Source organism: Hemicordylus capensis, chromosome 9 (assembly GCF_027244095.1).
Source record: "Hemicordylus capensis ecotype Gifberg chromosome 9, rHemCap1.1.pri, whole genome shotgun sequence".
Classification (NCBI taxonomy): Eukaryota; Metazoa; Chordata; class Lepidosauria; order Squamata; family Cordylidae; genus Hemicordylus; species Hemicordylus capensis.
This window is the reverse complement of record NC_069665.1, coordinates 16,381,272-16,407,155: the sequence shown is the minus strand read 5'-3', so window position 1 is coordinate 16,407,155 and position 25,884 is coordinate 16,381,272. Positions and strand designations below refer to the sequence as shown.

Genomic DNA, 25,884 nt, shown 5'->3' with positions numbered 1-25,884 from the left:
CACCTTTGAGTCAGTTTTATTCTAGGTAAAACATTTTAATTAGAACATTACAACCACATAAGGTGGTTAAGACAGCTAGACCTGCCAATAATTTAAAAAGTAACATTGGCCAGAACAGATATTTTCTAACAAACACAGGGCCATTTCTATTTAAATACATAATACTTATGTTGGTAAACAAGTGAATGTTTAGAAAAGCACAAAAGAAAATATTTAAGTTAGTCGTAGACTTTTTTTTTTTTTTAAAGGACACAATCTGGCCACATATTGAAATGCCTCCCATTTAAATTAATGGGACTCAAAAGCATTTGACTGGCAGCTGCACTAAGTTTTTAGAAAAATATACAAGGAAATTGTGCCACAAACAGCCCTGAGTCCAACAGCCTTTCCAAGCAGATTATAAATTAGATTTTGGTTAGCTGATCATTCTAAGTCCTTGGTGCTGGATTATTCCACGACACGTTCTTCAGGATTAAAGCAGCATCTATCACACAAAGGACAAACAACAACAGACAAAACACCTGCAAATGAAAAGAGACTGGTTCAATTCCACCACCACACAGCATGCTTTCTTTATGAATCAATACAATGATTTGTGCTTGATTTTCAGCAACTGCTGCAGCTAGAGAACTTGGTTCTGGCTTGTGAATGCTTCCATTTAAAATTGGTGATTAATGTTACATTAAATTGTTTCCCTTTCCTATTCCATAAAAAGTTTTCATCTTTCTCTCTGCAGTCATCTTCACTTTGATCTTAGGGAACTTCCAGCTGTGTTCTTTGTCACACCACCCTGTTCCTGCTTTTCTGCCAAGAGGAACTGCAGTGCTGCTTTCATACCATCAGGCTTGTGTCTGTTTTCATAGCACTATGTTCCAATCACATTAGTGGATGACCCAAAGTGTTAAAATGGTGTGTGACTGACCCTCCTCCAATTTCCCCTCTCATTTATATTGCATCTTCTGGCATACACAGAGGCAGAAGCAGCAGATATTCCTGTGGGTATCTACACACACACACACACACACACACACACACACACACACACACACACAGTTGGCACTATGTCAACCTATTGACCTGCAACTGCTTTCGTGTTTCCCCACCCAAATAATGTTAAGCTAGGCACTAATGTTAAGGTAAGTGGAAATACACTATTAAGCTAATAATACTGTATTAGTGTTAAGTTGAAACACCATTGCAAAACAATTTGGTTTTTTAAAAACTGGAACAATGGTGTAGGTGCACTCTGGCACTGAGTGCCAGGTGAGGCGATTTGGCTCAGCCCTGCTCACTATATACATCAAGAAATACCTACCCAGAAAGGAATGATAGCATTAACAACAGTCTACATGTGGAACTGTTATGCAGCTGTATTGGTGTTCTCAAAAATCAGATTTTTCTCCGTTAATAAATGTGGCAATATAAATGTGGGGAAAGAGGAGAAGAGAAATGGATGTTGACAACACTGTGTGAACTCCCTATTGAGAGAAAGCGAGGTACAATAATCCCAGACTAACACCCTGGCTAACATTTTGACTAACAAAGTGCTTGCATAATGAGCAAAGTTGCACATGGTTGCACAGGCTTTTGCGCAAAAGTCCCCATACAAAAAACAAGGCATGCTGCAGGTTGCACAACTGTTCTGCAAGTACAAGCATGCTTGTGATAGCGAAACACTAGTCTGGAATGCAAGCTCCAGACAGTGCAAGTAGCTAGTGCAACTGCTTTGCACTCGCACAATGTCCTTCTCCATCGCTGCATTAGTCAGGATGCCAGTTGTGGTCTGGAAGTACCCTTCATTCAGTCATATGACAGTAGCAATTTCCAAGGTCCCTCTCTGAGCTCAGCTGCAGCAGCAGAAACAAACACATTGTTTAGCTGAGTTTGCAATAAAGCAGCAGTGTTAAAGAAAAGACTCTCCAGAGAAGTCAAACTGCAGATCCAGTGTGTATCACTGCACTTCCATGGATTGCTATTGCGACAGATTTTCTTACTTACTCCTCCGACTAAGGTTTCAAGTATGGTCTTCATTATCGTTGCACATAGGCCCACAATGAGGAGGAAAAGTGCTGCCACCAGGGAGTTGAAAGCATCCTGAAAAACACAGCAAGTGATATACGTTAATCTTAGCTCTATGACCACCAAGGTACTAAAATATCTATATTTGGATCTCAGTTCTGCACCCTGTATAAAAGATGCTTACATAATTATGGAAGAGAATCCGAATGGCAGCTATACTTAAAGGATACACGTTTACTGGAAATAATCTTATTAAGGGCAGCAGTCAGACTTTTACTGCAAAACTCAGTTTTAATTCTCTTTTTTTACACCATATGAACAGATTAGTATCCAAATCCTTGGAGAGTGGTACCAAGTGACCTGACCACTGTAAAGGCCACTCTTCTAAACATCCTCTATTGAGCGGAGCTGTAAATTAAAGAAACAAAATAGAGATGGCAAGGCAGGCAGTTTTTGCCATTATCAACCTTACATTATATTCTCAGCAGCATCTTGATTTTTAGGTACTTAAATACAAGACTATGTTATTTTCAGAATTACCTATATAACATCTAGAATTAACTTAGTTCTGTTCCTCTGTTGACGGGCACAGGCTTAGCGACCACAGCATCCCGATCCTCCTTCCTTTTACTGAATGAAAATATGAACTAGTCATCTCCAGATGGAATTGAAATATACTAGGAGTAATCTTAGCATGGAGGGAATCACGTCAACTGTCAATTACTTAAGGGATGTGGAGGCAAATACAAACACAGCCTCTGGTTAATTCTGGTGGCCCACATATTGTGCAGCCTAATGTGGGTGGTGCCGATTCACTGCTGTTGAAGGCTCATAGGGAACCCAATGAGATCCTGCCATCGTTGTGCTGTTAGGTTCTGGAAACAGGTTATTAAACTGAAAATGTGGCTGGGAGAAGAGAGGACAGTAAAGGGCAGAACATTACATCATATATGACACTGTACACAAGTTACATCATCAGCGCCCCCTCCGCAAGATGAAGAATTATTAATTGATGAATACAAGATTCACAAACAATGCAATCCTAGATTTTGATTTCACACACGCTTGTTTAGTGACTGCAGCAGTGATTTCTTGCATTTGTGAAATGGCAATCGCAATTCAAACCCACAAAGGTTGCACGTCACATGACCTCAGATTACAATCATACTCAATAAAGGCAATTTATATTTAAATAAAATTGTTGCTATTGTTTAAAGTGTTTTATTATGTTGTTTTATTGTAGGTATTATTCTAAACCACCCAAAACAGCAGTGTGCTGAAAGGGCAGGATAAATAATAAATACATATTTGAAAGACAAGGGCCATTTCACACATTACATGGTAAGAGTGTGTTCAGCTGGAAGCCACTGCCATCCCTGGCAATACTTGTATTTGAGAAGCCATATTTGCAGCATTCATCCTTAACATTTTTAGGTGTAATAATGTATCAAGTGACTGAGTTGTGTGTGTGTCATCTATATCTGGAGACATAACTATGTATTAAAGACAAGTCTATTTACCCATTTTTAAATAATGTAGTTATGTACATCCCCTAGATACACTAAGTATAGGCCCAATGTCTGCCTTTGTGCCAACTATGTACTAATAAATTTGCAAATTAATACCTACAGCCAATGGCCAAAAGAAGAATGTCATCTTTTTATTCAAACTGAGCAGATAGAGTACAAAAAATAAAAAACTGATGACCAATTCCATGATCGCGAGAGTCAAAAATGCTTCATGAGATCTTCTAACTGCAAAACTGATTAGTGCACATAAAGCGAAGGCCTGCAAGAAAAATAGACAGAATATTTACATGGCATCACAATGGCATCATGGCTGCTATTTGCCAAGGGCAGGGTGGGGTGAGAAGCCCCCACAGGAGCAGATAAGAGGGTTTTTTTTACCAGTGCAAAGACCTGCAGTGGTAAGAGGCACCTTGCTTTCTCCAAAGTTGGGAACTATCACTTTTAGCTTGACTGAAAAGCACAGGGGACACAGAAAGCTTGCATACATTTATGCCAACGGAAGTTGCTTCAACAAAATAATTTCACCATACATAGTTTGCATCTCACACCCTGAGCTCAGCAGGGTTCCAGCTATTTAGACAGTCAAAAGAACTGTCACATCACAATCCATTTAGTGGAACAAAAGGCACTCAGTACTTTTGCTTCCCTCAAGGCCTTTCCACTCAAAGGGGTATTAAAAGGACCCGCCCTTCTTCAAAGTGGACATTTTTGTAATACACAGTAGAGAGCACTAGACTTTGGCTGTCCATCTAAGCTGCAGGTATCAATACAATTATACTCCCATGACCACAATTAATCTGGAATAACTAATATGGATTCTTTACTCACTAAAACTGATTAGAATCCTCATTCTTTTCATACCCATCCAAAAGTGGAAACCTGTCCTGTACACTCCACCCATGCTGACTGCTGTATGAGAGGGTTAAATCCACATTAAGTGATCTTCAGTCAGCATCATCAAAGGGAAGGACTAAATTCCTCATGCTTTCAGGTACTGAGGTGTTTGTGGGTGCTAGTGAATGGAAAATCCATTATGTTTTGAACCCAACTCAAGAATCAGGAGGTCTCTTAACCTGTAGTGCTAAGTACTACAAGCAGAACCCTGGTATCCATGGGGTAGTCCAGATAGGCTGTGGAAAATCTTTGCTGCACTCAATTTTTTGCTTCTTGGTAAGACAGAATAAAATTATGTATTTATTTATTTTTCTACATTTATATCCCGCTGTTCCTCCAAGGAGCCCAAAGCGGTGCACTACATACTTGAGTTTATCCTCACAACAACCCTGTGAGGTAGGTTAGGCTGAGAGAGAAGCGACAGGCCCAGAGTCACCCAGCAAGAATCATGGCTGAAAAGGGATTTGAACTCGGGTCTCCCCAGTCCTAGTCCAGCACTCTAACCACTACACCACGCTGGCTCAATTACTTAATTTCTCTCTCATTTTTACTGGAGACTTATGAAAATTACATTATGTAAATGGGGTACAGGGTCCATAGATAACCCTCAAAGATCTTGTGGAGAGTCCATCGGTATAAAAAGGCTAAGAATCCCTGCTGTACTGCATGGCACTATAGCCCCATTTACATGTAATGTCCAACATCCATACACATGTACAGCGTATACAGGTACAGATCTCTACACAGGTACAGCCATTCACAAGGTTATTACAGCAGTGCCCTTTCTGTCTGTATCACGCATTTGAGGGGCCAGTACCCAGGCTGACTTAAAAAAAATGAACCCAGGTACAGCCCTCCACACAAAAACATGTCCACGTGTACAGATCATCTGCACTAGCAGTGTCCAAGACGGGTCTGCAAGTCCCGTCACTCACACCCGGCAGGGTGCCGCCCATGAGCCCCCTTCAGATGTTAGGACCACCCGGGGAACTCATGGACACAGTGGGCAAAAGCAGGGAGGAAATCCCACTGACTTTAAAAAATGACTTTAAAAAATGAACCCAGGTACAGCCCTTCACACAAAAACATGTCCACGTGTACAGATTATCTGTACTAGTCGTGTCCAAGATGGGTCTGCAAGTCCCTTCACTCACACTCACACTTCACTCACACCCGGCAGTGTGCCGCTCATAGGCCCCCTTCAGATGTTAGGACCACCCCGGGAACTCACGGAGACAGTGGGCCAAAGCAGGTAGGAAATCCCACTGACTTTAAAAAACGACTTTAAAAAATGAACCCAGGTACAGCCCTTCACACAAAAACATGTCCACGTGTACAGATTATCTGTACTAGTCGTATCCAAGATGGGTCTGCAAGTCCCTTCACTCACACTCACACTCACACTTCACTCACACCCGGCAGTGTGCCGCTCATAGGCCCCCTTCAGATGTTAGGACCACCCGGGGAACTCACGGAGACAGTGGGCCAAAGCAGGGAGGAAACCCCACTGCTTGTCAACCCCCGCCAATCATCATGGCGATGGTGCCGTCCTTCTGAGGGGGGTGGCACCCACCCAGGGCTGTGGGGGGGGGGGGTCCCTCGCCCGCCCCACCTACCATGCGCCCCATCTTCAGGCCCCCGTTGGGGCTCCGGAGGTACCCGCGGTCCACCTCCAGCGGCATCGTCGTCTCCGCAGCAGCCGAGCAGGCAGCGAGAGGGAAGGAGGAGGGAGAGAGGCAGGCGGTGCCGGAAGGCGGGACGGACGCCCGTTGGCCCAGCGGCGGCTTCTCTCCGTCCCGCGAGCCCCAGGAGGCCGCCCTTGCCTCCTCCTCCTCCTCCTCGGCGCCTCAGTTTCCCCTTTCCCCTCCCAGGGGCTGTTGGGGTTCCCGGGGTACGACCCTGTGTCACTCGTGGGGCCCCAGGGACAGCCAGCCACTGGGCCGGGTTTGGTCCCGATACAGCTCAAAGGGTGTGCAGAGGGATGCCTGGAGGGCACACACAGACCGACAAACGGACACGCACTTCCATTTTCCCCTTCGAAAAGCCCGCCTTTCCCTCGTCCCGAGCGCCTTCCAAAGAGAAGAGAAACAAAACAAAACAAAAGTGACTATAAAAGCCCCGTCCACACGTTCTGCTCAGGCACGCACCCCTCGCTGCCCTGTTCCCACGTGCAGCTTCTGTGTAGTGGTTAGAGTGCTGGAAAAGGACCGGGGAGACCCGAGTTCAAACCCCCATTCAGCCATGAGACTTGCTGGGCGACTCTGGGCCAGTCACTTCTCTCTCTCAGCCTCGCCTACCTCACAGGGTTGTTGTGAAAGAGAAACTCAAGTATGCAGTGCCGCGCTCTGGGCTCCTTGGAGGAAGAGCGGGATAGAAATGTAATCATCATCATCAACTCCAGCACTGATCGGAGCACGCAGCGCCAAGGACAGAAATGGCCAAGAAGAAAGGGACCCCGTGGCAGGCTTTTCATATTTTGCACAGCTTCAACATGCATTTTTCACAATTCACAATTCAGTCTTTTCATGTTCACAATTAGCTTGGGTGTTTCGCGAGGCATAGAGTTAGTAACAGCCAAATTGTTTGTATACTGGCTAGTGGTCTAGAGAAACTGACGAGGTTATGAAGTGGGAGGGCTTTTGGAATGGGAGGAAAATAAACACCCAGTTTGTTGAATATTTGTAGATTAAACATGACGCTTCAATAGCAAACCCAGAACTGAAATGTTGGGGTTGACAGAAACTACCTTTGGCTTAATGCCAGGGCTATTTGGAAACACCATTTGTATTTCCACGCCATTTGGAAGTAATGTAATGTAATTTAAAACTTTATTTCGGTCGTAGACCAGCAATCATTTGGAAGTAAATCATAGGAACATAGGAAGCTGCCAGCTCAGCATAGTCTCTACACAGACTGGCAGCGGCTTCTCCAAGGCTGCAGGCAGGAATCTCTCTCAGCCCTACGGAGTGCTCAAACACGTAGTCTCCCATCCAAATGCAAACCAGGGTGTACCCTGCTTAGCAAAGGGGATAATTCAATGTTGAGGCAAGCAACAACACAGTATTCCTAGGGTATTATGCGAGGCAGAACTTAGCCCCTCATCATGTGGTTTCAGTGCTTGGATTGAAGCCCAACCAAGCTGGATTGGACAACTCAATCCTGTGCACGCTTACTCAGAAGTAACTGGGACCACTAGTTCAATGGCTCTTAGAAACAGGCGCGCACAGGATTGTAGCCAGAATAGTTCACAAGAAGGCATTTTCACGCCCGTGGCACTCGTTTGCTCGCATGGATGTTTTTACACTTTTACAACTGAATTTTTACATCCATTCATTCTTGTGCCGCTATCCCTCATGAAGGCGTTCAGGGCGGCTTGCAACAAAATCCTTTACAAAACCACACCGCCGCAAGAAACCACACGTGCCTCTAAAACAACAGCATCGCACAATAACATTCAGATCAACAAGATCGGCACGGATCAGAACGGACTTCGCAAAAGGGGTTTCATTCTGCAACTGCGAGACTAAAGAGGCTCGCGGGAGCTCGTACCTTTCGCTAGCTACCGTTACTCGGAAGTAAACGCTATGGCATCCAATGAGGCTTACTCCCAGGAAATTCTGCCTAGACTCTGCAACCCTGTCCGAGTTGCATCGCAGAGGGCAGGAAATCACCTTATTTGGAAGGTTGCACGGAGCGATCGGAAACAATTTTGAGAAACCACCCGGGGCTCCGGGTCGCCTGTACGGCTCCTGCGCCTTTAAGGCTCCCGCTGCAAAGCCGTCGCTCGCCGTGGTGTGGCAGGCGTCTGCTGCCCGGTTTGCATACAGGAAGGAAGCACCACGTGAACCAGCGGCAAGAGCGACCGAAGGCTCCGCGAGCTGTTGGAGCTTGCATGCTGCACCGTCCACTGTGCGGGTTCTTGCAGGAGCCGTAGCCGGATATGGGCGATGCGTCTGTGGCTGCCGCTTTGTCTCCGGCCCGTTTTGCGCGCCCGGTGCATCCCAGAGACTCAGCCTGCCTTCGCGTTCTGTAGCTGGAAAGCCAGGCCAGAAAAGCCTCGGCCTCTTCTGCAGAGAGATCAGCGCTGCTGCCACCGCATGACCGGTTTCCCCCAGGACGCCTGTACGTTTGGTACTCCTTTGGCCCCCTACATCATATCTTTTTAGACTTGAAGACTGCATTCCTGATATCGCATCCCTCCCCACCCAGCTGCAAATTGTAATGGCCCACCGGCTGTAACTCTTCTTCCTCGCATTTATTTACCATCTTAGGTGTGGTGTCCTTTTCACACGTGCGTGTTGATTGACACCAAGATCTTGGCTATTCACCTATTCTCTATGTGTGTGGCTTATATATATTCCCAAGTATGTTCTCCGTCATTTATGCCCAAGTATGTAGCCGTAGCTGGTGATCCAGCCATATGTCAACCCTAAGTGTGCCTAAAGTATCCTGAGATTTTCATGTCCTGGCTTTTGAGTTTCTGCTTTTATTTTACATAACTGCATGTGATGAGGTTTGTGAAAGAGTCATCAAATCAAATGAGGAAGTTTCTCTTTTTAAAACCCAGTTCATAGCTTCTAACTAAAACCTGCTATTTCCACTGAAATTACTATTTGGGGAACTCCAAATTTATTTTTTGCTAAAGGGGGTGTGTGTTTAATGCATGTTTAAAAAAGTATTCTGACACTCTTGCTTTATGAACAACTTTACAGGCACAGTTTGAAAATCAGGCCAGTCCAAGAAGATTAAGTAGCTACACCTCTTTAAAGTTCTTATGCCAGTTTTTGTTAAAAATCAGGTTGTCTTTTTTTTTTTTTTTGATGAACACTTTTCTATTCCTTAGTGGTAACTGCATCGAAAAGAGAGAACCTCTCAAGTTCTCTGGACAGGTCTCTGATTTATATGGCTTAATTTTAAGATCTTATAAAGAATGGCTTTATATTTACAGTTCTAAAAACTAACAATAAACACTCTTTTTTCAGAGGAAGGATATAAAAAACAAAACTGACCAGCTTCTCTCTGCTGCTTTGTCTTAAAGGCACGTGTGGTTCTTCTGCTGACACCTGACACCATTGTTGTCATGGGTACAACAATGTGTGGGATTGTGTCTTTATTCAGAGAGGACAACTCTTCTCCAACATCTGCATGGGCAGAAAATAAGGGCCAAAAAGAGAATCTGTGTAGATACAGAGGCCTGCACTAATGTGCTGTCCAATCAATGCACATTATTCATCACAGAGCCAAATTAAAAGACTGGTTCCTGCCTGCCTCCGATCAGCTAATAGTCTAAAACTGTGGTTCCCAACCTGGGGGCCTCCAGATGTTGCTGAACTACAACTCCCATCAACCCCAGCTGGCATCATCTGGAGACCCCCCTCCCAGGTTGGGAAAAACTGGTCTAAACATTCATGCCAGCATTGTCCTTAAGACTTGCACATGTGAGGTTTGCACAAAACTATAAATAAATAAACAAACTTGGGACAAATAAATAAACAAACTTGGGAATTGACTTTTGTAAGTGTATTGAGATTGCCCTGGTGAAGATTTGCTAGTCCTTTGCAGAACTGCATTTAGGAACATAGGAAGCTGCCTTCTACTGAGTCTCAGACCATTAGTCCATCTAGCTCAGTATGGTGCGGTCTACACTTACTGTAAGCGTCACTCCAGGGTTTCAGGCAGAATCTTTCCCAGCAGCACCTGGAGATGCCAGGCAGTGAACCTGGGACCTTCTGTGTGCAAGCAGATGCTCTTCCCCTGAGCTACGGCCCCATCCTCAAAGGGAGATATTTTACAGCAGTGCTCACGTGTAGTCTCCCCTCTAAATGCAATCCAGGGCAGATCTTGTTTAGCAAAAGGGGCAATTCATGCTTGCTGCGGCAAGACCAACTCTCCTCCCCAGTTCCATGGTGGGACGCAGTGTTCCCTCTAACGGATTCCCAGATGTTGTTGACTACAACTCCCAGAATCCCCAAGCAAAAGCCAACAACATCTGGGAATCCCTGTTAAGAGGGGACAGTGGTGGGACATCATGACTGCTACATGGGTATGAAATTGGTTTCCATTTCTAGTGTAGATCTGTGCAGGACAGTCCTTTTGTGGGCCTATACCACTTCAGAATACACGTGGAGAATTGCGAGTTTGAAAGAATCCTCACTTTAAAATCTTTCTGCTTGTGGAAATGTGACCCACAAAGAATGGGGTGCAGTACCAGTGGAGGGCAGTCCCATGGGCCTTTATGTTAGCCTCACATCCTGTTTGAGAACTTGTGGTCTGTCAGACTGTGAACTTTGATCCTTGGTGTTAGACCTGTTGACGTTTTGTAGTTGCAGCTGGTGGCATAACTGGTACAAGGGGGGTTCTTGGTCTTGTAGAAGTTGATCGCTTTGCAGCTCTGCGTCTCCCACATCCTGTCTCTGCCATAACCCGTTGGCCCACTTCCGACTCACGAGGAGGCTTGTGCTGTGCTGCAGCTGAACTTGCAGTGCCTAAACAGGTGCAGCTGGTGCTGGATTGTGGCTTGCAATACTGCACAGGTAGAACAACTCCTGCACCTGACCTGGCCTCCTTTTTGCCCTGCACAATAGGACCCCTATGATCAGGCCTTTGAACTATCAGCAAGGCTTTGTGAGTAACATCACTGAGATGTTTTGTGAACAAGTCATGCAATGTCCATTACTTATATGACGTGTTGTAAGGTTAGAAATAAAGTGAGCAAAGTAGAACAGGACGCTGTAATTCAATATCAGTGTATTATTTAAACATATTGCTTGCATAAATTAATTCCTTACATTTTAGCTTATTGCTAATATTTAAACTTAATGCTAACACATTAATTTCTGTTGAAGCAGAGAAGGCCAATAATGTGAGTGGTTTCCTAATTATTATTATTCCTTTTTTTAAAAAGGTAAACATGTGGTCAATGGAGGAGAGAAAAAGACAGTTGTAAGTATGAGACACCCCCCCCCCTCCCATCAGTGAAGGCAAGATTTGGAACATAGGAAGCTGCTGTATACTGAGTCAGACCACGGGTCTATCTAGCTCAGTATTGTCTTCACGGACTGGCAGTGGCTTCTCCAAGGTTGCAGGCAGGAATCTCTCTCAGCCCTATGTTGGAGAAGCCAGGGAGGGAACTTGGAACCTTCTGCTCTTCCCAGAGTGCAGCTCTATGCCCTGAGGGGAATACCTTACTGTGTACTCACATTTCTAGTCTCCCATTCATCTGCAACCAGGGTGGACCCTGCTTAGCTAAGGGGACAAGTCATGTTTGCTACCAAAGCCACCTAATGGCGCAGCGAGGAAATGACTTGATTAGCAAGCCAGAGGTTGCCGGTTCGAATCCCTGCTGGTATGTTTCCCAGACTATGGGAAACACCTATATTGGGCAGCAGCAATATAGGAAGATGCTGAAAGGTGTCGACTCCTGCCGACCACAGATCCCTGTGGTTGTCTTTGGTAGAATACAGGAGGGGTTTACCATTGTCATCTCCCGCACAGTATGAGATGATGCCTTTCAGCACCTTCCTATATGGCTGCTGCCCGATATAGGAGTTTCCCATAGTCTGGGAAACATACCAGCAGGGATTCCAACTGGCAACCTCTGGCTTGCTAATCAGGTCATTTCCCCGCTGCGCCATTATGTGGCTGTGGAAGTATCTGTAGCAACAGGCTATACCATGAGTATTATTGATCTTCTGGAAGAATCCCCCTCTTTCCATGACTTTGGAGAGAATTAGTTTGAAATGACTTGCCTTTGCCTCTGAGGAAGAGTCTATCGGCTCAAAACGTGCCAGGCATGCATTCTTTCTGTGGAGCATTTTTCATAAATATTTTTCATAAACATTTTAATAAATATTCATAAATATTTTTCATGAATGAATGAATGAATGTGGAGTTTTCCTCTCTCTTTTCCTTTATGGAGGAATACATTTCTCACCCCCCCCCCCCGCGAGTTCACTAAATGTCAGTATTGGGTTGTCTAAAAAGTCTTTAATCTGCTGACATTTGCTCCTTGCATTTACTACTGATTTTTTCTTTTACCAGATCTGCATTGAGGGCAACATTGCAAGTGGGAAAACAACGTGCCTGGATTATTTTGCCAAGAATACTAGCATTGAGGTGAATTGAGACTCTTTTATAGAATTGAGACTCCTTTATGTTCTCTTAGGTTCTTGAAGAGTTTTGCATTTACTTTTGATCTGTCTTGGTCTACGTCTCTCTGAGGAGGTGAATCTGTATCGAGGCTATACCACTTCATAGGGGGGCTGACATAATGGAATTCCTCCATACACAAACATTCTCCACACATGAAGAACTAGATGTTAAGAGAGCCTAGCCTTATCTCCAGGCAGAAAATTTGTATTTAAAGATGTTTTCTTTTGGTAAGGAGGAGCATACAATCATATGGGCCCCCATCTGCTGTCTGAAGTGGTACAGTCCAGACACAGGTTTACTATCTCAGTAAGAGCTAGGCTCAGTCAGGCTGCAGTCCTACTTGGCTGAGGATGGTTGAGTTTTACACATGCTTGGGAGTGAGTTGTAAGGTGTTCAATGGAACCCTCGCAGTGTTCTTTCTCCTAAATTCCTTTCCGTCCCTCATGATGGTGAATGGCCCCTGGCCAGCAGTTGGTTTTCGTATACAGCAGAGGTCCTCAAACATGGGTCTCCAAATGTTGTTGAATTACAGCTCTCATCATCCCCAGCCACAATGACCAAAGGGGTGATGGGTTTTCATCATCATCTGGAGACCCAAGATTGGGAACAGTGTTCTCTGTAAAAATGATTCCCCGAAGTTGACTCCCAGCATCTCCAGCTGCAGTGGCCTTCAGCTGGGACTTTGGGAGTTGCAGTCACAACATCTGGAAATCCCTCTTTATTGAGCAGGGGGAGAGCAATTAGCCCTATCCGTCCCCAGCACAGCATCCCTCCAGTGGCTGTTGCTGACGTTGATCTTATGTTTCTTTTTAGACTGTGAGTCTTTGGGGTCATGGTTCCATCTTTATTTGTTGTTTACTTCTCTTTGTAAACTGTTTTGGGAACTTTTGTTGAAAAGCGGTCTATACATATTCACCGTCCATTCAGATAATTGAGGCTTTGCTATATATTAGTCATTGAAAACTGTACTGAAGAAGAATTGTCTGTCTGAATGACACGCTTTTGACATTTTTATTTTCAACTCAGGTGTTGACTGAACCAGTGTCTAAATGGAGGAATGTTCGTGGTCATAACCCTCTGGTAAGTTAAGAAGACTGAAGCCCCCAACTCTTGTTCTGTTGGTACTCATGTTTAATTGCTTTTAGTTAGTTAGTTAGTTGAACTTTCTTGTTTACCAGTAGCAGAAGCTTGGCAAAACAGGTAGGTCTTACAAAGGGCCTTAAAAGCCACTAAGGAGGGGGCTGAACAAATCTGGGGGAGAAGAGTGTTCCACAGAAGAAGGGTGGCCCCATAGAAGGCCCTCCTACAGGTTCAGGCACCACACCAAGGCTGGGATACTAAGGAGGGCCAGCTGAAAAGACTTGACAGCTCAGGATACAGCCGGCTGAGAGAGGCGATCCCGGAGATATACAGGTGCTAATCCCATAAAGGTTTTGTAGGTGAGAACCAGTACGTTGAATTGGACCTGGAAGTGAACAGGCAGCCAGTGCAGCAAGCATAAAAGAGGTGTGACACTATTGAATCGATGGCCACCCATAAGGAGGCGGGCTGCTGCATTCGGGACTAGTTGAAGCTTCCGAATTATATGGATTGCGGTGGTGATTTACGAGATGAGTCTTTTCCTTTTCATCTCCCACTGCCTTAATGCTATGGCCCTAGCTTCTTGGTGTAGGGATGAAAATGTATAAAATGCAAGTATCCTAGCTTAATTATTGCTCTAATTAAACAAAGCCACCACTTCTTTGCTTTACTCTAGGGCTTGATGTACCAAGATTCAACACGGTGGGGGATAACATTACAGACTTACGTGCAGCTTACTATGTTGGACCAACATACGAGGCCAATGGTATGTTTTCTGAAGTTTTCTTGATTCCTTTTCATGCTGAAGTTCTCATCCCCGGCTGAAATGTAGCCGAAGTGGTTGTAATTGCATTTGCTCACATCCAGCTCTTACTGTACTTCCCTTTCCCTTGCCTCTCTTCTCCCGTGACTTCCTCCATTCCTGACATTCAAATGGTAAGCTCCTTGCACTTTGGAAATATGCCAGAACTGAGGTTCGCGCACATGTGGGACAAGCCCCGCTGCAGCAGGAAGCTGCATGTGGCAGCAGAGAGCAGGTACGCACCTGCTCTCCTTTTTATTTTTATTTTTAAATGTTCCCGCTCCCCTCCCCACGGCACCAAACTGGTTCGGCCCTCATCCGAACCTACTGCACTTGCCTTTTTTGCTTAGGTTACGCCATAAAGCACCATACATGGGAGTGGTGCTCCCAGCATAGCGTAGGAGAGCCAGCATAGCATAGTGGTTAGAGTGTTGGACCAGGACTGGGAAGACGTGAGTCCAGATCCCCATTCAACCATGAAACTCACTGGGTGACTCTGGGCCAGTCATGTATCTCTCAGCCTAACCTACCTCGCAGGGTTGTTGTGAGGATGAAAATAAAAATAACTATGTACACTGCTGTGAAGTCTGTAATGTTATCCCCTTCATGAGCTCCTCGGAGGAAGAGTGGGATATAAGTGTGAATAAAATAAAATATAAACACAAATAGTAGTTAAGTGTATAGGTGCTGTTGGATAAGGGTGGGATGGAGGACAAAGGTCCCTGGGCCACTGGGGTCAGGGGGCCCACCACAGCACCCCTCCTGGACAAAGGAAGGCCTTGGCAACTGGGAGCATGAGGCATGGCCCCTTTCCCTAGCCTTCTGGATCGACTAGGATGGGAAGGAGGGGAGAAGGGCTGTGTGGCCCCCCCCCCCAGGTGCTGGCCACGCCTCCTGGGCTGGCATGCATATGATGTCAACGTAGGGGTGTGGCCAGTGTGCACACCTGGGCAGCTGTGGGCGAAGGGGCCTCCAGCAACTGCCTGTCCCCAGGCCCCTGGCATGCTCCCTACACTCTTGGTGAAGTGTTTGCATGAGAAGTATAACTCTGCACCAAAAAGGTTTGAGACTGGGAATCTTTGAAACTGCTAAACTTCATTTCACATGGCATCCCTGAAGCTTACAGAAAGTTGTATGTGAAATGAACACACAAGTCGGAGATTGTGGGAGGGAGTTGTTCTGGTTGCTTGCTTTCTGCTTTTCATGCCATCTCTATGGCTGAGGTATTATTATAATTAATAATAATAATAATAATAATAAATACTGGGAACAGCCTATATTCTGCGACGATATCTATAACAACTGACAATAAAATTCTGGCATCCCAGGTCCTTGGGAAGGACTCGATGTCTGGATAAAACAAACCAGTCAATAACACCTGTCTGACTGTGTATACAAGAAATAATAATAAAAAAATATTTATATTATATATTGCTTTCCAGTAAAATAGTTCTCAAAGTACTTTCATTCAGCAGTAAAGATTCCAGTTAACTTCTTCTCCAGTCTTAAGACCAGGCCATGTAACACTGATTTTCAGACAGAACCTTCCTTTCCTTTTTTTTTATTTTTTGCAAATTAAATTTTTCTTGATTTTGACAATATTCTTATTAACATTCAGAACAAATAAACAAATGTGGACTTCCCGCTCACACCTCTTCGTGAATCATCAGCTATAAAATTTACCTTTGCTATAATAATAATTCAAAACATAGATTTAAACCCTACAAACACGATTTTAATCTACCCAACCTGCTATTACAGAACCTTCCCTTCCAGTGGATCTGGGGAACAAATGTTAAAGGGCTCTTAACTTTAACTTACAGATTTCTCCCATACGGATGATGGAGAGGTCAATTCACAGTGCAAAGCACATTTTCGTAGAAAACCTCTATCGAAGGTACAGTACCCAGTTTATTGTTGGCTTGGTTCACTTTTACATTTTGAAATTTTAGCACTGTGATCTCATTGTACATTTTACTCACATTATTTAGAGAGCCAGTATGTGGCACAGTGGCTGAGAGATTTGAGCTGTGAATCACGACTTCCCTGGTTTGCATCTTGCTTCTGCTGTGAACTCATTAAGTGGCCAAATGTCTTCTCAGCCTCCTCTCTGCAGCTGCAGCAGAGTGACAACAATACTTAGTTACCTTACTGTAGGGTTGTCACACTTGGGTCCCCAGATGAGGTTGGACTGCAGCTCCCATCCTCTGGGAACCCCCGTTTCAGAACCGCTGCCTTTCAAGCTGCTTTGGAAAGATTCCAGGAGAACCTCGTTATTCACGGAACCGCTATTTGCTGTTCCGCAAATCCATGGGTGTCTAATAGATACCAGTTTCCAGTATCTGCAGTTTAAATGGGTTTAAATGGGTTTAAATCCACGTATCCGCACTTCCTAGAGGGCTGGCAGTGACCATGGAGGTCACTTCCAGTTGCCATTTTGTCTTGAGGAGAGAGGAGGATACAGGAGGTGCCATTTTGTGGCTTACTTCTTGGAAATAAACTGATTTGTTTGTTTTTGTTTGGGAGGGACATGCCTTTGGGGGCATGCTGTCCATATCCTTTGGAGGACATGCCTGGGCACGTGGGGGACCCATGTAGCATACCACAATAAAGCAGTTTGGGGGCTTTCCTCGACTTTTCCCTCCACCCTGGAACCTAACTCCCCTTTCCCCATAGCCCTAATGCCTCGTTACTCGTGGTAGTAGGGGAGGAACGGAACCCCCGCAATTAATGAGGTTCTCCTGTATATCGAGATGATAAATGGTAAACTCTTTGCACACTCAGAGTACTATATGTATGCTAAGTATTATTTTCAGTCTGTTCTGTTTATATTGTTTCTGAAAAATGGCTGCCCTATATTAGCCAAGTTAATCCAGGATGTTGTGATTTGACTTCAATAATGTCAGGTAGGGAAAATACTTAAAATGTTGGTGTGGATAGCAAGTGCCCTTGAGTCTAGGTTTTAAGTCTTATGATACTTAAGCCCATCCCTAGTCTCAGGGCTTCCCACACAGTGGTACTCCAGATGTTGCTGAACTACAACTCCCATCATCCCCTGCTACAGTTTATTGTGGCTGGGGATGAGGGTCGTTGTAGCTCAGCAACATCTCGAGGACCGAAGGTTGGGAACCCCCCTACCTAATCTTATTTTCAAGGAGCAGATATAAAATTATTCTCATGTGGCATTAACATATTCTGAATAAAAATAAAATACCTCCTAGCAAGAACCAAGTGTTGCTCAGTTGTTGTTTGATATCCCCCACATTCATGCAAATAGCATGCAGATTTGTCTGTTAGTTTAACCCAAATGTGCCGACTAGCTGCTGCTGCTGGTCTCACAGTACATCTTCTCTGTTGCTTTCTGTGCTGAATACGATTCCCCCCCCCAACCTGCTCAAATATCTATATATTCTGTTCTCTAAGGCATGCCCATGGCTATTCCCATGTGTGGCAGTTCTTGCGAGAATTCGCGAGCAGCTGCCAGATAGCCACGGGTATGCCGCCGCCAATGGGAAGCCGACTGGGAGGGGGAGAACGGACTGGGGCTGAAGGGAGGGAGGAAGGGAGTAGTTGTGGGGGGGGGGGTTAGGTTACTGAAAGGTGCCCATTTGAGTGTGCACAAATGTATCTTAAGAAAGTTGATGTTGGTTTGATTCTGTATGGAAAGCAGATCTGATTATCTTTCTATTCAGTTCCTTGTTTAGATTTTAAGCCATTGGTTTGCTGTTCTTTTTTGTATGGGATGGAACTCAAGAGTACTGAAAATCTTGTGTAGTGGTGGAAACTGTACATTATTGTTGAGTTAATAGGCTTGGGGAAACTGCTGCTTTTATTTTGTGTTTAATGGTAGGGATGTGTTTATTTACATGATATTGACTGTCTAAAGATACATATATCAGGTAGTATATAAATATGAGCAATTAAATAAATTTGCATTCAGTGCCAAAAACTGCCAAGCAATTTGTGTCCTTGGTTGCATATCAACAAAATAATATTTGAGATAGAAAAGGTAGCAGACAGTGGCTAACATAGTCAGGATGTTGGCAAGTTTAAATTTGATGATCATGAACAAGTCTTAACTGGTCTATGACCATAATAAACTCTCTCTCAATCTCTCTCTCTGCATCTTATGAACAAGTTGAAATTGATCCAGGTGCCAGAGTAGAATTTTTCTTCTGGTGAATTTCCTGATGCAGATCACATGTAATTGGAGATCATACTGAAAACAAGATTATTTTACGAACACATCTAACAACTGCTACATAACTTTGTAGAAATTCATTGAAATCACTAGGAAGTTCTAATTATGCATTTAAGACTTATGCGGTGTTCAGCTTTTATAGAAATATTTTGGCGTCATTGGCTGTTAGATGAGAGAGAAGTCAAAACTGGTCTACACTGATAGTTTTCAAATGGACAGGTATAAAATGTGTGCATGGCTATAGGGTGATACTATATGCTGTAAAACAGGCAAAGTTCTGTTTAAAATACTTGTGTATATTTTAGTTAGTACCCTAAATATGTTTTCCCCCCATTTGTTGCAGTGGGAGAATGCCGGAAGTAGATTACGTAGTACTGACAGAATGGTTTGAGTGGATCATAAAAAACATGGATGTTTCAGTTGATCTGATAGGTAAAAGGCATATTTTAAATGTTCTTTTCCGTAGCCGTATCAGTAGCTCTTCTGTGAAGCCATAGAGTCACTGACAGTGTTTTTCTTTCCTTCAGGGACTAACTGCATGCGTATGTAGGCACGTTTAATAGAGTTGTTCTCATGCTCTCTCTGTGTGTGTAAATAAGCAGCTTGTGAGGTTTTAACCAATCCCTTCTCCACTCCCAAAATCCCTCTTCCATGCAGATTTTCCCTTTGTGGGGTTCAAAATGTATGCTTGTGTATGGCGTGGGTGGGTAGTGAGGGGAAGTTGTGTCTGGAGCAATTTAGAGCAGAAGAGCAGTGGGTAGAGAACATGGTTCCGTCTAAGGGTATGCACATGTGTGCATGCGCACACATGTTCTTTTAAAAAAGTCTGCTCAGTTAATTTTAGATCCCGCTCAGGTTGAATCAGGAAGGCCCCACCCACTCTGAATGCATGTGTGCGCACACGGAATCGGGCCCCCACTGTGCACATTTCCATAATGCATGCTTAGTCCCTAAAGGGGAAACTTTCTCTTGATAGGCACATTTTTCTAAATAGTGGCCTATAAATATACTTCCCCTTCAAGAACAGGATGGAAAACAAATCATGCTAAGTCTGTATTTTTATGACAGTTTATCTACAGACCTCTCCTGAGACGTGTTACGAGAGACTAAAAAAGAGATGCAGAGAGGAGGAGAAGATCATTCCTGTGGTAAGGAGAAACCCTTCTGGCTTACTGGGATGAATTCTCCTGATGGGCCTTAAAGGATGATGATATTAGAACTTGGTCAGCTCGCAAGAGAGAGGAGAAGATAGAAAGCTACGCTAGCAAGGAGTAGCATCCTGTGGCCGGATGCCAGGCTACATTCGCCGCAGGGGAAGGATTATAGCTGCTCAGTGGAAGAGCATCTGATTTGCATGCAGAAAGTCCCAAGTTCAACCCCCAAGTTGCTCTGGGAAATTCCCATCGAAAACGCTAAAGAGGAGAGGAGGGAGAGGAGAGCTAGTCTTGTGGTAGCAAACATGACTTGTCCCCTAAGCTAAGCAGGGTCTGCCCTGGATGCATATGAATGGGAGACTTGATGTGTGAGCACTGTAAGATATTCCCTTAGGGGATGGAGCCGCTCTGGGAAGAGCAGAAGGTTCCAAGTTCCCTCCCTGGCAGCATCTCCAAGGTAGGGCTGAGAGAGATTCCTGTCTGCAACCTTGGAGAAGCCGCTGCCAGTCTGTGTAGACAGTACTGAGCTAGATGGACCTATGGTCTGACTCAGTATATGGCAGTTTCCTATGTTCCTAAAGGATTGCTGCCAGTTAACATGGGCAATACTGAACTAGATGGGCCAATGGTCTGACTCGGAATAAGGCAATTTCCTGTGTAAGCCACTGTAACTGCCTCTTCACCTTTTTTATTTCATCTCTCTCTGCCTAAAGAGGTGGAATGTCCCCAGATGACCATCCTTGGTGAGAAAGCCTCCTCTGGAGCAAAAAAAAAATCTAATAGTAGGGGTGTCCACACGACCGAAAACTGGATAGGATAAGTGTCCTACCCAGATCTAGGAGCTGTGTGTGCTCCCTATTTTTCAATGTGGTGCGAGCAAACAACTAGTTAGGAGGAGGGTGGGGTGATTGTGTGTGAGAGAGGAGCTAGGTGGGACTATGCCATCCTACCCAGCATTTTAACAAGGCAGGAGGAAAAGCTGTCCTACCCAACTCCTTTCTCACACATGTTCACCGCCTGCCCCACCCCCAGCTACTTGGTCATACACGATCCAAAATCAGGAGCGCACAAGTCCCGAAGCTGGGTAGAATGCTTGTCCTATCCCGTTTTTTGATCATGTGAATAGCCCTATTGTGTCTCTCACCTGTAGAAAGCAACAGTTACTGGAGATTGGCCTCTGAGGACTTGGCGGGGGAGTCAAGAAATGAAAATCACAGTGATTGTATGAAATATGCAATACATGACTTCATCCTTGGAATGTTGCATGCCACTTGGCTCTCGCTTAGGTAGGGTCCAGTGTACGGTCATCTCTAATTGACACCAGCATCACAACATTCTGTAACGTGAGTTGTTAGCTAAAGGAAGTATTTATGCAACTTAAGTATCTCACATTTTTGAAGCTGCTATCCAGAAACAGCTAACCAAATCAGATGGCATACATTCCAAGTGTTCTGCATTGCACCCTGAGAGGACAGTTCAGTATGCGGTGAATTTTTGGAACGCATGTTGTTTATGCTAGATCGAAGTCCTAGAGTTTCGTGTCCACAAATCAAAAATCAAAATCAAATTATCTTCTTCCTCCTTTCTTGGCTAGGACTATCTGGAAGCTATTCATCAGCTCTATGAGGAGTGGCTCATTAAGCAAACACTGTCTCAAGTTCCTTCTCCGGTACTTGTAAGTACACATTTATGATTTATTTAACTCATTTTGGTAAGGGCACACAAATCCATACATTGTCATTGGCAAAATAAAGTTATGGATATTTGTAGAAATTTGCTCTTTGCTGTCTCCTTTTTGGGTTCCTTTCCAGTCCCCTTAAAACCCAGTTGCACTGCTTCTCAAGTTTCAGTGAATCTCTAGAAAGAAAGAGGAAGCTTCCATGATGTCACAGTAGGGAGGAGCTTTGGCTGAAGCAAGATGTCCATCTCTGCACTTGAGAAGTTGGCATTCCAAGAGATGGCAATAAAAGACAACCTTGGCAAACCACCATGTGACGAGAGAGCCCCAGAAGACCAAGTTTTTATGTTACAGCTGCAATCATAACTTGAATAAAGGTTGTCTGGATCTGTCTTGGTTGGGCGAGCCAGCTTCTGAGCTGTCTGTTTCTTCCCACCCCTTGCTGAAAAGGAAGGGGACGAGCCATAACTGAGTGGAGCTTGTGGGTTGCTTGTCGCATTTCTTCAGAAAACCTGATTTCTCCAGTTAGAGGGTCTCGGGTTGCCAGGCTGGGAAACAGTGCTGTCAGAATTGCTGCCAATTGGGATGGACCTTTTTCTGTTGGACTCAATTTAAAGCAGCCCCTTCAATCCCTGCATTCATTTGAAATAATATTGATAAAATTATAGCTGTGGTGTTTTGAGCTAGATAAGGCAGTCAGTACCATTTGGGGGGGACCAATGCTCACTGTGGTTTTTGACAAGGTCTACACTTCTCGAGGATGGGAAATAGGTGATAGCAATTCCAATACTTTTGAGTGTGTTATGCTTTTATTGTCCTGACCATCAAGCCTGTAATGGCCAAATTTGCAATTATGTTTCAAGAGCTTTTAAAAATTTTTGAGAACACACAAACTACTATACAATTTTATCACCGTCAGAGAAATAGAAATGAAAATTGGCAGGAATGTCCTCCAAAGATTACTCCATGAGATTACAACAATTTATTCATTGTTACCCTAACCCTTTCCTTTGTGCAAAAATGGCTTACACTAATTGTTTGGGGATAGAGCGAAAGGGGCGGTAACAGAGAAAAGCTGTAAGTGCAACAATGCTATCACTTATTTTCCATCTCTAGTGGGTGAGATGTTGCCGGAAATCACGATGAGCACCGTTTCCCAAGGTGGTGCTGATGGCCAGCATTTCTGGGCCTGGGACCTTGTTTTAACAATTGACTTCTTGTTTCAAGGTGCTTCAGGCTGACCATGACATGCAGCATATGACTGAAAAATACAAAGAACACCAGGACCGAATCTTAACCTCCTGCAATTTGCAACGCTGTCTGTAGAAACCTATTGTCTTTTTGGAAACCGGTTCTGAGGCTGCTGCAGTTCAGAGGGTGAATTGTGTGACGGAGTCTTGAGTGCCTTAGGGCTTCTCACCCTGCATGCCCCTCAGGTCCTTATCAGAAGAAACACCTCAAGTCCCCTGGAACTGTCCCGAGCATGGGCTTGTTTTCCGTTATCCCTACCCCATTCTGATTTCTACTTCAAACACGTATTCTCTCACTTTCCAAACTATATTGTGAAATTTGGGCATTTGAAAGAATAGGGAGATTCATACAGTGGTCACCTTCTGTGGTGGGGGCTGGAACCCTTTGTGGGGGGGAATGTGTGATGTGTGGGTTCACTTGTGTTGGTTTATGAATGACTGTTTTTCAGGCTGCAGTTCTTAACACAAACCTTTTTCATTTGCAGAATACCCTGATGTTAAAATCAGAAATGAGATGTAAATGAACCAAAACAAAGCCCACCTTTTATCCTTACCTTTTTGTAGTTACCTATTGGTGGTTTCTGGTATCCTAAAATAGTTATTAGTTTAGCTGTTTTGTAAACTGCTTCCTAAAAAGGCTGTTCTGGAAAGTACATATAGTATGTGCAAAGCTTATTCCCATTGACTTGAAAAACAAATTGGTTTTAAAAGGAGACTTCTGAAAACCAACCGCTGTAGTATCAACAGTGGTTTTGTAGTTAGTTTTTAAATTTGAAGAGTCTGCTTGCAAATGACACAAAGCAGGAAGAACAAGCAAGCTACTTCAGCTTTTGTGAAGAGTTAAGTTCAAGGACTGCCATACTGTGCAATACTTCATCTGCCTCTTAATGGAATGTGTGTGCAAAACACAAGAATTACACAAATGCAGTTGCACAAGAGATGGTTATTGGCGGGGGGGGGGGAGATGGAACATTGTGGTGTGTCAGTCAAAGATTTCTGCTTCAAATGAACTTTGACAGCATTTGCAATACAGACAGTTTCTTTGCAGAAGCCTGCTGAATTAGGAGTAGTGCCTCTGCAGTGTTCCATAAAGCAGCTACATGGAAATAGGTCTGAGTGCTTAGGGTGCAGTTTTTAACCCCACTATGAGATGATCTGTTTGGACAGATTCTTAGTGCCCAAGTTCAAAACATATGTTCAGTTTAAAACTGGCAGATTGGATCAGTGGGGAAAGGGCAGATACTGCCTGAAGCCCATTTGTAAGATGTAGCCCTGTGTACATCTGATGATTATCTTGGGGCATGGATGTTCTTAAAAAGCTCTGCTTTTTATTGGTCGGGGTCGGCTAGAACACAAAACCATGGTTTAATGTCTAAACACCAGACTGCCCGCCCACTAAACATGATTTGTTTGGAGCTGACAAGAGAATCACAAACCATTGTTTGCTGTTCTGTCTGGATCCATAGACAACTGACAAACCACAGTTAGCACCATTGCTCCATTTCAGTGTGGGTGATCTTTTTCCTCTGGTTAGTGCAAGACATGGTTTTATGTCGCACCTGGGCCCAACCATTGATGCACCAGCCCTGGCTGAAATAGCCTCCTGACACCAGTTGTGAATGTGGTGCAGTTTAAAATAATCCTACAGGTTTCTACTTTATGAGAGCAGAAACCTTTCCCCCCATTTTTAAAATTCTTTATTTAAAGCAGAGAATAATTCTGGTAGACATTGCTTATTTTTTTAATGCATTCTTGTAGAGGCTCATTAAGTAATTGTGTGAAACTTGTTTAGAGCATTTGTGGGAAGTAACTTTAATGAGACTATAGTTCATCAAAATGAAGAAAAAGGCTATAAACAGGTCAAAGACAACTTAACATTCCTTTTGTTACATTTCTGGTGCTGTTTAATGACACCTTGTGGTTCACTTTGAGTACTATCATCAGATTAAACTGTGGTTTAAAAACTACTCGTACTTAATTTATTCTCATTGGAATGGTGTGACTGTTCAGAGATAACACACACTTCTAGCTACATGGGCTAGTTTAAAAGTCACTTTAAAAAACCAACCAGTTTACAGAGCAGTTTAGTTCCATGATTCAACCCTAACCTGCCCTCAGGGGGGATAGGGTAATCCTCCAAAGAGATCTAGTTTAGCAGTATTGCCAAATGGCCCAGAAAAATTGGTCAATGCTCACTTTAAAAAAGATGCAAGTGTGCAACATCTGCAAGTGAGCAACATGATCATGCATCTTTCCTACAGGATTGAACATGTTCTCTACCTGCAGTTGCATAGAAACAGTGTGATGGGTCTAAGGATGTGTTTGATTCACTTCATTGAAAACCACTGAGCAGCATCCGGACTAGTTACTCAGGATTAAGCATCATTGAAATCAATGCAACAAGTTACTCATGACTAACTCAAGTCCTATTACTTTTAAGTAATTATGTGACTTCATGACCTTGAGATCATTTACACAATCAAAAACCTCTGCTCTACCTACGTTTGGGAGCTGTGTGTGTGTGCGTGCCCCTAATTTTCGGTTGTGTGGTAGCAAGGTAGGAGGAAAAACCAAGACTTTCCTTCTAGCTTGTTTCTACACAACCAGAAACTTGGAGCACACACAACTCCCAAACCAGGGTAGAGCACAGGTTTTGACTGTGTGAACGACCCAAGTTTGCCTGCTGCCCAGTAGTGGGAAGTACATTTCTATTAGCATCCAAGCTGTTTCCAGGCGACATGTAATCAGCTGTACCTGCAACAGCCAGCATCCACCTGCAGCTCTGTGCTGCTAGATCAGGGCAGATCGCCGGCTGAAATGCATGAAATATTCCATCTGTAGTATTTGATATTGCAATGATAAAGTTATGAGCGTGTACACATGTAAAGCAACTTCTTAACTTGAAGTATTTAAGGCACTTGAAGTGTACTTCCCAGCTGTTTCACTTTAATTGGATTACAGATTAAACATTTTTAGCAACTTTGGTACTGTATGTTGAGTCTTCACAAGCTTTCTCCTACTTCTGGATTTTTTTCTCTTTACACATTGAGTATATTAAACAGTGATTTAATGTGTGTGTGTGTGTGTGTGAGAAGATAAGTGACTTACAAAAAAAGGCACAAACTA

General features: G+C 44.0%; 2 protein-coding genes across 2 annotated transcripts; one reads left to right on the top strand and one right to left on the bottom strand.

Moving 5' to 3' along the window:
- CKLF (chemokine like factor) lies at positions 1 to 6,452 on the bottom strand. The gene is made up of 4 exons (XM_053271023.1): positions 6,059 to 6,452; positions 3,649 to 3,807; positions 1,999 to 2,094; positions 1 to 521 (listed from the first exon to the last, which is right to left on the bottom strand). Exons 1-4 carry the CDS (start codon positions 6,122 to 6,124, stop codon positions 429 to 431), a joined length of 414 nt encoding a protein of 137 aa, XP_053126998.1. The 5' UTR covers positions 6,125 to 6,452; the 3' UTR covers positions 1 to 428.
- A 1,443-nt stretch (positions 6,453 to 7,895) lies between these two features.
- TK2 (thymidine kinase 2) lies at positions 7,896 to 24,725 on the top strand. Its single transcript, XM_053271022.1, has 10 exons — positions 7,896 to 8,564; positions 11,347 to 11,384; positions 12,483 to 12,557; positions 13,620 to 13,673; positions 14,350 to 14,439; positions 16,299 to 16,372; positions 19,020 to 19,108; positions 19,745 to 19,824; positions 21,425 to 21,505; positions 22,736 to 24,725. The coding sequence occupies exons 1-10, from the start codon at positions 8,390 to 8,392 to the stop codon at positions 22,832 to 22,834; spliced, it is 855 nt and encodes a 284-aa protein (XP_053126997.1). The 5' UTR covers positions 7,896 to 8,389; the 3' UTR covers positions 22,835 to 24,725.
- The last annotated feature ends 1,159 nt before the right edge of the window (positions 24,726 to 25,884 follow it).

Excerpts from the sequence above, each read along its gene's own strand:
- CKLF (XM_053271023.1), bottom strand. The coding sequence starts at position 6,124 with ATGCCGCTGGAGGTGGACCGCGGGTACCTCCGGAGCCCCAACGGGGGC. Across the intron at positions 2,095-3,648 it reads TCTTCTTTTGGCCATTGGCT|GATGCTTTCAACTCCCTGGT; the intron begins GTAGGTATTAAT and ends TGTGTTTTTCAG. Across the intron at positions 522-1,998 it reads TTGAAACCTTAGTCGGAGGA|GTGTTTTGTCTGTTGTTGTT; the intron begins GTAAGTAAGAAA and ends TTTCATTTGCAG.
- TK2 (XM_053271022.1), top strand. The coding sequence starts at position 8,390 with ATGCGTCTGTGGCTGCCGCTTTGTCTCCGGCCCGTTTTGCGCGCCCGG. Across the intron at positions 12,558-13,619 it reads CCAAGAATACTAGCATTGAG|GTGTTGACTGAACCAGTGTC; the intron begins GTGAATTGAGAC and ends TTTTCAACTCAG. Across the intron at positions 19,825-21,424 it reads AGGAGAAGATCATTCCTGTG|GACTATCTGGAAGCTATTCA; the intron begins GTAAGGAGAAAC and ends TTTCTTGGCTAG.